Source organism: Lycium ferocissimum, chromosome 7 (genome assembly GCF_029784015.1).
Source record: "Lycium ferocissimum isolate CSIRO_LF1 chromosome 7, AGI_CSIRO_Lferr_CH_V1, whole genome shotgun sequence".
NCBI lineage: Eukaryota > Viridiplantae > Streptophyta > Magnoliopsida > Solanales > Solanaceae > Lycium > Lycium ferocissimum.
The window spans coordinates 34991958-35005736 of NC_081348.1; the positions used below are offsets into that span (position 1 = coordinate 34991958).

General features: G+C 33.2%; 2 protein-coding genes and 1 pseudogene across 2 annotated transcripts; all 3 read right to left on the bottom strand.

Annotated features, from left to right (window-relative positions):
• Positions 1–3023: 3023 nt before the first annotated feature.
• LOC132062160 (uncharacterized) lies at positions 3024–4237 on the bottom strand. Its single transcript, XM_059454790.1, has 3 exons — positions 4234–4237; positions 3343–4093; positions 3024–3219 (listed from the first exon to the last, which is right to left on the bottom strand). Exons 1-3 carry the CDS (start codon positions 4235–4237, stop codon positions 3024–3026), a joined length of 951 nt encoding a protein of 316 aa, XP_059310773.1.
• A 1648-nt stretch (positions 4238–5885) lies between these two features.
• Positions 5886–6559, bottom strand: LOC132062757 (basic blue protein-like; annotated as a pseudogene).
• Positions 6560–11034: 4475 nt separating this feature from the next.
• LOC132064616 (basic blue protein-like) lies at positions 11035–13378 on the bottom strand. The gene is made up of 2 exons (XM_059457656.1): positions 13106–13378; positions 11035–11389 (listed from the first exon to the last, which is right to left on the bottom strand). The coding sequence occupies exons 1-2, from the start codon at positions 13287–13289 to the stop codon at positions 11190–11192; spliced, it is 384 nt and encodes a 127-aa protein (XP_059313639.1). The 5' UTR covers positions 13290–13378; the 3' UTR covers positions 11035–11189.
• Between the last annotated feature and the right edge of the window lie 401 nt (positions 13379–13779).

The window sequence follows — 13779 nt, forward strand, 5'->3', positions numbered from 1 at the left end:
TCTCCGCGCGCGCGCGCACACACATACACACACATAAAGTACATAAGTTTCACTGATATCGTATTCTCTATTGTCAATATATAAACGAGTTTTTTTGATTGTCATTAATGGAAGAATTTTTAAATAATAATTTAAAATTCGTTTAATTATAGATAGATAATCTTTTAGAAATTTGTTATAGAATATACCTCTCTTTTTATTAATTAATTTGTATTACCTGCATTGAAATATATTTATAAAGTTATTAATACCTATTATTTTTACTTGTACAAATATCGATATTAGAGTTTTGATTATCGTAAACAAAAAAAAAACCTTATTGTTCTAATTTATTTCATAATAGAACAATGTTAAGTTATATACTCAATTAGAATTTCTTATTTTTCTTTTTCTGTCTTGAAAGTAATATTTATTTTCTTATAGAAAATTTGTTACATAGATTAAGAAGGTAAAAAATATCATCATGATTTTAAAGAAATAAAAGAAAAAAGACAAGTTGATAATATAAGGGTAAAATAGGAATTCAAACAAGTTAATTAGGATAAATGGGGGAGAATGACTATTGTTCAAAGTTGAGGGTGGAGTTTGATTTTTAAAGCAAAGTTCGTGGGTGAAAATGATTTTGACCCTATCATGTTTTAGTAATTTTTGCTAAAAATATACAAATAAAGAAAGCAACTCGCATAGATAATAGCATTGCTATAAATAGTTTTAGATGATTTTGTCTGGAGCTGATAAGATAGAGATTTCATAGCATATGTTCCTGAACCCACTTTATCCATTTTTTGTCATTGCTCTCAAATTTTTTACCCTTCTCCTTTTTTGAAATATGTAAATAAAAATCAGTATAAATATTAATTGAGGGTGAGAAGGACTAATAAATGTGAAGATTGATGATAAAGTGGATGATGATTTCATTTTACAAATTATCTAGGCTATAATCATTTTTTTGTTGCTATCTTTTTTTTTTTTTTTGGTAACTAAGCTTTGTATTAATCACCAAAGTAGGACTTTACATATCAAGGCATAGCTATACACAGCTTGCCATTCCGAAAGAAGGCAAAAAAAAAAAGCAACAGAATCAGGCTAAAAGTGTAAACTAGCTACTATATCACTAATCCTGTTAGGGGCCCGTACACAACCAACGTATGCAATCTCTCGTGCCACACTTCTCCAGTCTCGACATTTCTTCTCAAATATTCTATTGTTTCTCTCCATCCAGATGCCATACACAGTTTCTGAGTATATCAGTTTGTACACTTGAGCTTGTTTTGTGTTTCCTCGTGATTTACTCAGAAGCTGGGTCATGTGTTGCTCCCATGTGGTAACTGAGCAGTGTGGAATTCCCATCCATTGTTCCAGCTTCGTCCAGATTTGCTTTGCATAAGCACATTGCACAAATATGTGTTCTCTAGATTCGGCATGTTGATGGCATAAAGAGCATTCAGGATCCACTTGTACTCCCCACCTTATCAATCTATCAGTGGTAGATAACCTCCCTAGCATGAGCAGCCAAGTTGTAAATCTTGCTTTAGGTCTTGCTGCATTATGATACATCAGGCCTTTCCATGCAACTCTAGGCAAAGGCATCAATAGTTGGTAATAAATTTGTCTTATGATACCTTTATCACCTCTGATATGCTGCAACTGTTGGAAACGATTTCTGCATTCAAAAATTTTCCGAATCAGCCAGCAAGTTTGTTTTGGCACTTGCATCTCTTCGATCCTTTGGTTCTTTATATAATACACATGAAGCCACTTTATCCACAGCCTATCTTGTTTGTGAGCTATGTCCCGTAAAAGTTTTGATTAGAGCTGCTTTGTTCCACAAGAAGATATTAGTGAGATTGAGTCCTCTAACACATTTGGGAGTGCACACTGATTCCCATGCAACTAATGCTTTTTTTGTGATTGTGCCACTGCCTGACCATAGATAGCTTCGACAATGGGCATCAATGAGGTATAGAATCTTAGCTGGGATGGTGAAGAGTTGGGCCCAATATGCTTGGATACCAAAAATGACCGATTGAATCAGCTGTGCCCTTCCTGCGTAGGACAAGTTCTTGGCAGTCCATGACGAGATTCGGGATGTGATCTTGTCTACCAAAGGTTGCCACTGGATGAGGGAAATTTTCTTAGTTGCCAATGGAACTCCTAGGTATTTAAAAGGAAGCTCACCATAGCAGTAACCTAAGTGTTGCATTATTTTATTCTGTTCAATCACTGATACTCCACCAAAGTACACAGCACTCTTGCCAAGGTTTGCTTGAAGGCCGAACATAAGGAAAACTCGAAAGGACTCGTGTAAAGCGATGGATCGAAGCTAAGTCGCCTCGGAAAATAGTAGTAAGTCGTCAGCAAAACAAAGGTGGCTAATATTGAGCTTGGCACATCTTGGATAAAAACGAAATGACTTAACATCTGGCAATCCGTAGAGTAGTCTACTAAGATATTCCATTCCTATAGCAAATAGGAATGGTGACATTGGATCGCCTTGTCGCAAACCTCTAGCTACCGCAAATGGTTGTGTAGGTTCGCCATTGACAAGAATACTATAACTCACTGTTTGCACACACTCCATGGTCCATTGGATAAATTTATCAGGAAATCCAATTTCATGCATAACTTGTTTCAAGTAAATCCATTCTAGTGAATCATATGTTTTCTGTAGATCAATCTTAATCATACACCTTGGGGATATGGCCTTTCTTTTATACCCTTTGATTAACTCATGCGCAAGGATAATATTATCTCCTATCTTCCGACCCGGTATGAAGCCTGCCTGCGCCTCACATATAATGCTAGGCATGATCTTTTGTAGTCTGTTTGCAATTACTTTTCCAATCAGTTTGTACAGTACTGAGCAGCATGCAATTGGCCTATATTCCTTGATTGTGGCAGGTTTTGAATTTTTTGGGATAAGAGTAACAAGTGCACAGTTGATAGGTTTATGCATTTTCCCTGTTGCAAAAAATTCCTTGACTGCCTCTGTGACTTTGGTTTTGATGATGGGCCAAGATTTTTTAAAAAAACACTGCATTATACCCATCCACTCCAGGTGCTTTATCGTCCCCAATAGCATTGAGACTATCCAGGATTTCTTTGTCAGTGATCTCGGTAATCAATCGCAGTCTTTGGGTCTGATTTAAGATCGGTCCTCTCTTCATGACTTGCATGTTTATGGCTGGTAAGGATAGTGCTGAAGTACCCATAAGGTTCCTATAAAAACCAGTAATTTCATTTTTGATAGCCTCTTGCTCTACTAAGCGTACACCAGTGATAGACGTAATTTCAGAAATTTGTTTCCTTTGTGTCCTCTCTTTCGATCTTCTTTAGAAGTACTTGGTGTTAGCGTCTCCCAACTTGATCCATCTTGCTCGAGATTTCTGTCGCATTATACTCTCCTCTATCAAGGACCATTTCTCTAGTTCTTGCAATAGTGCTTTCTCCTGATTCTGGAGGCTATCTGTGTAACATAGTTGGATTTGTCCTTGTATGTTGATCAGATCAAATCTTGCCTTATCCAATCTCTGCGTAATATTGCGATACTCCGCATTATTTAGCTGCTTCAGTTTTGGCTTTAGATCTTTTAATTTTGCCCAAATGTTCCGCATTTTGTTGGCATTAGTTTTCTTGCACCAGGTAGCTTCGACGATGGCAAGAAATTGGTTGTGTTCAGCCCACACATTAAAGAACCTAAAAGGGATCTTAATAGTGTTCTGAGTAGCTTGTATAACCATGACCATAGGTGAGTGATCAGAAATATTGGGCAGCTCATATTCAACCATGACATGACCCCATTTCATCATCCATTCAAGATTACCAAATGCCCTATCCAGTCTACTACAAATTCTGTCCCCACCTTGTTGTTTATTTGACCATGTATAGTAGTTTCCTCTCCAGTGTAGTTCATTTAGTAACAAATCAGTAATGCATCCGGAGAAGTCCTTAATTTCAGCATATTGAACTGGATTACCCAATAACCTATCCTGTGCATATAGCAAGGCATTAAAATCACCGGCTATCATCCATGGTGTTGAGATCCCCTGTGCAATATCCCTGAGTGATTGCCATAATGTTTTCCTAAGTTCCCCTGTGTTAAAGCCATAGATAATAGTAACCAAGCATTCAAAATCCTCTCTTATCCCTTTCACCTGACAGTGTATTAGCTGGTCCTCTTCTCTAAGTTTATGGATTTGATATATATTAGTATCCCACAATATCCATATTCACCCATGAGAATTGTGTACCACAGGAACAGGGTGATAGTGTGGGAGCCCGTGCGAATCAGATGGAACAGTCACTGCCCGTGCGAATCAAATGTTGCTATCTTTCTCAAATATTAATTGCAATAATATTTTCTATATTATTGGCAATTTATTTGAATTTATTTACAGAATTTTAATGGAACTCCATACCTCGTGTCTATATCGTCATAAAGGATGTATGTATTGTAAAGCAATTAGGCTTTTGGAATTATGCCATCACCCTATCCCGAAAGCTCCTCCTGAATCTCAAATCCGAAAACATTTCTTCATTTCATAGACTTCTAATCAGCCCCTTAACATTTCTGCATCTCATAACATTTCTTCACCTCATAAACTTCTAATCATCTCCTTTTGGCGTGAGATTCCAAAGATGCTTGGAAAAGCATATTTTAGATTATTTTTTAGTTATAAAATTAAAAAATCAGTGAGACTTACGCCTCGTAAATTCATGAGACTTACACCCTATGTCTCGAGCCTTGCCCATGAATGATGCTCAATCGAATTCTCAAATTTAACCAAGTTAAAAGAATTAGTTTATTGGTTGATCGTCCCCTTTCAATCCTGCTGATTTTTTTTATAACAGTGTCGCTTGGCTGAGAAAAGCAACTCTTGAGGATTGTTGTAGTTCCAGCAAATTATAGATTTAGACACTATATTAAACTTTTAATGCAATCTCTGTTGCTTTTTATTTTTATGATAACCCGATAGAAATTTCTCGTCCTTAATTTAGGACACAAGTGTAATGTAGAGAACATGTGAATTTACTGTAAAAAGCCCAGGAAACTGAAGAACACAAAATTATATTTTTCAATTATAATTTTCATCACCAAAAATATGAATGTTTGTTACATTGACATGTTGTTCACATTGTTAGTATGCAAAAAATAAAAAATTTAACTTAAGCTAAGCTATTTACATTCAAACTTAGCAATTGGTGCTCGACTTTGGTTGTTACATAAACAAGAGTAGAAAAGAAATATTGAATTTGTACATTTTTAAGGAAATGTTAAACTAATAATGAAGGGCATATCTGTTCAATTTCGCATATTTTAATGAAATATTTGGACCTTTTTTACTTATTAATCAGCTAATAGCGATAATGACATCAATTAAGGGTATATTTTGACCGGCTATTGAACAATAGGGACGTATATGAACTAAATTGGTAAAGAAGGGCGTATCTTCTCATTAATGAAAAAAACATTAAGAGCATATTTGAACTTTTCCGTATTTTTTATATTCTCTAAATTTTACCATGTCAAGTAATAGTACAACATTCTTAGTCAAATTAATGGATAATCAAATTCATCCAAGCGTCATATATATTGATATTTGAAGTACGATTTGTCACATGTTTATTTTCACGTGGCTTAAGTAAGGCAATCAAATTAGCGAAAAACTTCGTCTACAAAGTGACATCTTTATTCAACAACTTCAAATAAGATTTGCCTAAATAAAGCCATTCTAACAATTCCAGAGAAAACATACATTTATCACTACTAATATAAAATATGGCTTCATGTTATATGTTGAAAATATGATCTAATCATTTATTCATTTGTCACTTAAATCTTAGATTTCCTCCTTTCAAATATAGAAATGAAGAGAGAACTGACAGGAAGAAAGCGACAAATATTTTATTATTTATTTAACTAGCAGTAGCTTTCATCTTTAGGCCCTCATTACAATGACCACCAAGACCACAAATGAAGTAGTTTGGGCCCTTGCCAAGGACTGCACTGTCATTGCCCGAACTAAGTATTTTTCCTATAACATTACAATTATCGTAGTTCGCCTTGCTCACTATCACCACATTGTGAACGCCTTTAGGATATCTGAATACTACAAAAGGTAAAAATAGTTGTCAAAGTCATAAAGTATTAAATACATAAAGTTCTACTAAAAAAATGATCCTGACAACAACATTACTTTGACATCTGAAAAGGTGAAAATTTCTTCTCCTTAAATTGATAAACAAAAATTTGAAAAATTAGAAAAAGGCATAATAATGGTACTACTAGTTTCATACAAAGCAAATCGCCAGCATCGAATTTCCTCACATTAGCCCAGCTACTAACACCGAATGTCCAACCAAAGACTATCTCCAACAACGTAACTATGTGTTGCAATAGTTATTTGGATGCTAAATAACACCATAATAATGACCAGAAAAATTGCAAAAACTTGTTTTCCTAACATTTTTTTGTTGAACAAATTACTCTCTTAATAGAAATTGTTTAGTAGAGTGGGGGTGGTATTTTAAGAGGGGTAATACAAAGACTTGAACTTAGCTTAATGCTTTTTGTTACAACTTTGTGGCTTTTTATAGCGGTACTAGCTAGAGTGTACAATTAATGATAGTGTCATTTCTCTAGATTTTTGACAATCTTCTTTTTGGATGTTTAATGTAGATTTCATGAAATCAAATACTTTTTTCAAAATTCCAAGTATGAACGATTTACAGATAAGACCTCATATAATTGTTTAGTTGAAGTCAAATCTGTACAAAGACTTTCTTGAATAATTGATTTATATATTTTATTACTTCTGTGTTATTTATTACGCTCGTCGCTTTTTATTCGAAAATGAAAATAAAAGAAAAGGCGAAGTTGTCGCGGGAATTTTTTTTGGGGAATTTATATATTTGTGAACTCCACAAAACAATGGAGTATTTATATTCACTAACCAATATACATAATATGCACATTTATTACGTGTATATATTATGCAAATGACGGTTTTTTTTTCTTTTTTTTGGATGAGCAGCAATCTATGTCAACTTCCAAAAAGTATTTGTCACTCCGGTCTATAGCCCAATGAGTCATTACTACCATATTCTTGAGGGAAAGTCACATAAATACTATTTTTTAAAATGGTAATTAAAAAGATTACAAATATTTTTTAAAAATTACACAAATACAATTTATTCAAAATTTGAACTTTTTAATTACATAAATACAACTTTTTACATTCCTAAAATATCAATATAGAGGTATATTTATGTTAATGTATTTCATAAAATATATAATATATCGATGCACACACATATATATATATATATATATATATATATATATATATATATATATATATATATATATATATTATTTTTAATATAGTATATAGTATACTATGTTTATATATATGGTATATGTATAGTTAATATTATTGCCTTCATCACATTATTAATTCTATTATTAATGGTAGGTAGGAAAGAAGAATTTGAAGGGACAAATTAAGAAAAAAATATAACTTGTATAAATTTGTTACCGTATGTATACTAAATTGAATACTTAATATTATTTCCTTTATATAAATATGGTAACAAATTTATACAGGTTATATTTTTCCTTAATTTGTCCCTACAAATTCTGCTGGTAAAAAATTTATACAGGTTATATTTTTCCTTAATTTGTCCCTACAAATTCTGCTTTCCCACCTATCATTAATAATATGATGAAGGCAATAATATTAAGTATTCAATTTAGTATAAATACGGTAACAAATTTATACAAGTTATATTTTTTTCTTAATTTGTCCCTACAAATTCTCCTTTCCTACCTACCATTAATAATTAGAATTAATAATGTGATGAAGGCAATAATATTAACTATACATATACCATATATATTAAACATAATATACTATATACTATATTATTATATACTATATTAAAAATAATAAACTATATACTATATATATGCATATATGTGCATCGATATACTATATTAATATAAGTTAGGCAAAATGCATTGATATACTATATAAGTTAAGTTAAGCATATAAGTGCATCGATATACTATATATTTTATGAAATACATTAATATAAATATACCTCTATATTGATATTTTAGGAATGTAAAAAGTTGTATTTATGTAATTAAAAGTTCAAATTTTGAATAAGCTGTATTTGTGTAATTTTTTAAAAATAGTTGTAATCTTTTTAATTACCATTTTAAAAAGTTGTATTTATGTAACTTTTCCCAGAATTTTGCCTTCAAAACTCTGCTTTAAGGCAGAATTTTAAGGTGAAAAATTGTCTGAAGGTAAATTCTGCTTTTAGACAGACTTTTGCCCAAAATTCTGCCTGCAGGCCTAACTTTGCTACAAAACTTTGCCTTGCGATTTTTTTTTTTGACTGAGACGGAGTTCGAACCCCAAACCTCATGCTATTAGGCGAAGGCCAAAAATTAAAGACCACCAATTTGAGGGATAAAAATTAAAGACTACACCAAAATAAGGGCATTCCTGCAAATTGCCCATCTCACTACTAAAAAAAAGGCAAAAATCGACGACCAAAACCGATGGACTGCATCAATTTTTCAGTGAAAACCAACAGAAAATCGATGCAACACGGTCCGTTGGTTTATGTTAAGGCGCTTTTCGAAACCGACCTATGGCGTCGGTTTTTTAAAAAAAAAAAAAAAAAAAAAAAAAAAAAAATTAAAAATCGACGGACTCCATTATTTTTTTTAAAAATAAAATAATGAAATGTAGCAACTTGGAATCGAACTCGGGTATGTTCCTTGGCATTAAAGGGCTCTACCACTAGACCACTAATATTCTTTGTTCATATAGTTACATTGATTTAATTTATACTGTTTTTTCGCTCTAAAAACCGACGGAGTTCGTCAGTTTTTTAATAAAAAATAAAAATAAAAAACCCACGGATTTTAGAAAATAATTATGTTTTTTCACGCATTTTTGCGCAAAAAATAACCGACGCAGTCCGTCAGTTTTCTTAAAAAAAATAATTAAAATTATTGAAAAAATCGACGGAATCCGTCGGTTTTTTCGTCAGTTTTTTTTTTCCTTCGGTTTTTGCCAGTTTTTTAATAGTGTCTCACATAGCAAGATTCAGCTAGAAAATGATTTTTTTTTTTGGGCAATTTGCACGATTGTCCCTCATACGAACTGATCTTTGATTTTTGTCCCTTAATTCACTGGTCTTTAATTTTTGTCCTTCGCTTAATAAGGTGGCCAAAAATATCCTAAGGTGATGGGTTCGAAACCCAGCAGAGTAAAAAATAATAATAATTTCGCAAGACATAGGTTTCTAATTCGGGTGAAGTTACATAGAACATATGCCCGAGACGGCAGACTTTGCCTTGTACAGTAAACTTTGCCTTAAGGCAAAGTCTGCCGCATAAGTCAAACTTTTAGCAAAAGCCTTGCTTTGCGATACCTTTTTTTTATTTTTCTGAGCAGGGGGTTCAAACTTAACACTTCGGATATTTTCGGCCATCTTTTTAAGCGAAGGTCAAAAATTAAAGACCAGCAATTTGAGGGACAAAAATTAAAGAACACCCCCCAAACAAGGCCAATCCACGCAAAAAAGATGATTTGTTTTTTCTGTGTGGGTAATTCGCAGAATTGCCCTTCTTTTAGGGTGGTCTTTAAATTTTGCCCCTCATATTTGAAATCTTTAAATTTTGCCCTTCGGCTAAAACCCATGGGTTCCAGGTTCGAACCCCCACTCAGTCAAAATTTTTAAAAAAATTCGCAAGACAAAGTTAAATTTCGCTATGCCCCCACCGGCATACACTTGTTAAGGAATTACTAAAGTTATGCGGACCCGCATACTTATGCCTTATGAGCGGACTTGGCATAAGTATCTTAGTCCGCATAACTTTGGTAATTCCTTCACAAGTTTATGCCGGGTCCTGCATACATATGGGCAAACTTTTAATGGGCAAACATTTAGTTAAGCGTTAACTAAAAGTCTTTTCCTAGTTATGCCTTATGGGGCAGACTTTTAGTTAAGGCATAACTAAAAGTATGGGCCTTAACTAAAAGTCTGCCCCATAAGGCATAATTTTTCCTTAAGACATAGACTTTGTCTTATGAGGCAAATTTTTAGTTATGCCTTAAAGAAAAGTTCTGCCTTATAGGGCATACTTTTAGTTATGCCTTATGGGGCATACTTTTAGTTGTGCCTTAACTAAAAGTCTGGCCCATAAGGCATAACTAGGAAAAGACTTTTAGTTAAGGCTTAACTAAAAGTTTGTCGATCCATTAAAAGTTTGCCCATAAGTATGCCCCCACCGGCATAAACTTGTTAAGGAATTACCAAAGTTATGCCGGACCTGGCATACTTATGCCAAGTCTGCCCATAAGGCATGAGTATGCCGAGTCCGGCATAACTTTGGTAATTCCATAACAAGTGTATGCCGGGTTCTGCATACACGCGACCCAAACCTTGCCTTGCAATTTTTTTTTTTTTTTTAAATTTATGCTTGAGCGGGGTTCGAACCCAAAACCTCATGATTTCTGCATGAACGCTCAGGGTTGTAATGTGAAGGGCAAAAATTAAAGACCAGCAATATGAGGGGCATAATTTAAAGACCACAACTATGAGGGGCAAAATTTAAAGACCACCCCAAAAGAAGGGCAATCCGCGCAAAAAAAATGTTTCTGTCTTAAATAATTTAGGCATATCACGTGAAATTAATCGTTCAACAATTTGAGCCATTTGGCCAAAATATTATAATTATCATTACTTGAACTTTAAAGTTTCCAGCAGGAACAACGTATTGGATAAGAACTAAAGCTACCATTAAGAATTGTTTGATAAGAACTAAAGCTACCATTAAAAATTGTTCTTCCTATTTTTATTTTTTATAATAACAGTGATGTCCGGACTAGTTTGCACGCACCTCTGCTAACTTTACTTTGCACTATCTCCCACCGGTATAAGTATCGAGTAACTTTATTCCCCGACACTAGAAATAAATAATTAATACTTCATATATTCACGAGACAAAAATTTCCAATAGAAGTACCAAAAGTTCATATCAATCCATTATTTCCCATATGGTAGTAGACTAGTAGTACACCAACATAGCTGACATCATAGAAAGTTTAGTAGACTTTAAGTAAATACTGTAGCAACAGTAGATGATCATGTAGGATTCATTAGTTTCACATAGCAAAGACAGAAATCTTCATTCCAGATTGGCAGTGACCAGCAAAATTGCAGATGAAATAGTTCTGTCCCTTGGCTAGCTTAACCTTGTCACCTCCTTTGTTATACACTTTGGCACCTCGTGGTGTGCTGCATTTGTTGTACCCATCTTTGTTCACTACCACAACGTTGTGTGCACCTGACTTATAGTTGAATGCTACAAACCACGAGCACGTACAAACACAGTTATATATAGTACTCTAGCGGTCAATAAAGTAATTTCTTCAAATCACAATAGAGATAGTAAGGAACACTTGATAATTTGAGAGCTACCTGATACAGAATGAAAGATAAAAGGTATCAAGTGAAATAATTGAGGTGCTTATAAATTTATCCGGTTTCCACCGTTCTATAAAAAAAATATAGTGGCCAATTTGACACTAGTTGATGTTACTATTTATATGCACCGGCATGCGAGTGAAATAAGTGTGTCTGACACGAAATCTTCTACAAAATCAGAATTGGTTGCAACATAAATGCTTTATATATAATTATACATCATGTCTTAATGAACACCTCTTGGTCAGAAGTCCTCCTGGTCGGTTGAAATTATCATCAACCGCATTAACGTTACAGCACTCAAATAGACCTCAAAGAATTCTTATTATTAATGTCACTGCCATTACACAAGTGGGAAAGTGAAATCTTTTAAGTGACTGTAGAACAATCAAAGTAATCTTTACTTCAACATTTATATATATATATATATATATATATATATATATATATATATATATATTAAATTACTTCAGCATCTTTATACACATTGTATGGATAGCTAAAAAACAGTGTATGGAAAACAGAAAAGTAACGACCACAAGAATCTGTTCTTGTATGCAAGTATACATAATTTTGCACTATCAGTATTATATCTAACTTGTCATAAGATGTTGTTTCAGCAATTTCTTAATTTAAGTTACCAAATATAAAGTTACTATGAACAATTACTCTTTATTGCAAATCATTTTAATTTGATGGTGCAAAAAACTTTTTATATTGTCGGTGCACAAGAGAATTACTTATGTTTCTTCTGCCTTGGTTTGTTCAAAGTTAATTTAACATGATTATTAAGATAAGAAAAAGATACGAGCCACCTAATAGGAGTAGCTTTTAGGAAGTTTGTGGAGATCTTACAAAACTAATGTCGAAAATGTTAAACATAAGCTGACATGCAGGTAGAATCATGCCTTCGATTTAACGTTGTAGATATTTCAAGAAAAATATAGTTCTATCGATCGAGTTACCCTCAGAGGGTCAAATCACACTTAAAATATTAAAACTGGTTCCCATGAAATACAACTTTGGTAGTTCTTAAAATGTTTTAGGATAACATTTAAAAACAAGTCAACATTTTGGGACAACCTTAAAAAGAAAACAAACCACTTATTTTGATAGGGAAGGAGTAGTATATTTTGTGTCTTCCCCTCTAACATTGTCCCTTTTTAACTTAAAATTGAAGTCCCCTCACAAAAAAAAAATAAAAAAATCTTTGCTCTAAATATTTGGAGCGTGGATAAAATAATCAAAAATTAAAAGCGGATTCAAAATTTAAACTTTACGGAATTGAGTTTGGAATAATATCCCAACTAAATTGATTTCCGTGTTCAAAATCTACTATTTGTACTTCATATTTAATGAGGTTTTCAATATATATATATATATATATATATAAAAGGTATATGAGTCAACGTCGTTAGATTTGGATAAACTCACAACTCACATACTAAATCATTCAAAAGCTAACTTGTGAAGTGAAAATAAACATTAAGTCTAACTCAAATCAAAAGTTAACTCGTAAAGTGATAATCGTAGAAAACCATATAAAAGATACTAATACTATATTTCTTGAGACACTCAAAAAGCAGGTGCTTACCAAGAATATCACCAGCCCTAAAGCGCTTGCCCTTAGGCCAACCAACAGAGTTGAAAGTCCACCCACGAGAATTCCCAACGGTATACACAGCAGCAAGAGCCACCTCAGTCTGAATTAGCACCACAATACACAGAACGAATACCACTTTCATTGTCATTGCACTGCTTCTTCCCTGACCAGACATATCCTCGCAAAAACAAACGTTAAACTAATTAAGACACTAAAACAACTCTTTGTATATATGACAGTGTGTGTATTTAGTTAAGGAAGTAGCTCCCATTTTATAGAGAAAACTAAGATGATGGTCTTTGGATTCTTAGCTGTGTTTGGTCTAGCAGTGCAGCGTAGGTCCACAGACCACTGCCTCGAAAGTAAGACAAGGGACAGGGGGACATAGAGCCTGTTTGGTGAGGGCAAAAAAAAAACTATAAGCCAAAAAAATAAGTTGGGGATAGCTTAACTTATTTTTTTTTGAACTTTATGTTCGTTTTTAAACTTATAAAAAGCTACTTTAGATAAGTAAAAGTTTTAAATTGACGAAATTTGAATTATTTTTTTGGACTTATTTTAAGACAAAATGATTTTAAACTGTACCAAATACTCAAAAAAAAAAAAAACAACTTATAAGCCAATCCAAACGGGCTCATAGTTATGGCTTATGGGTCATCATTATA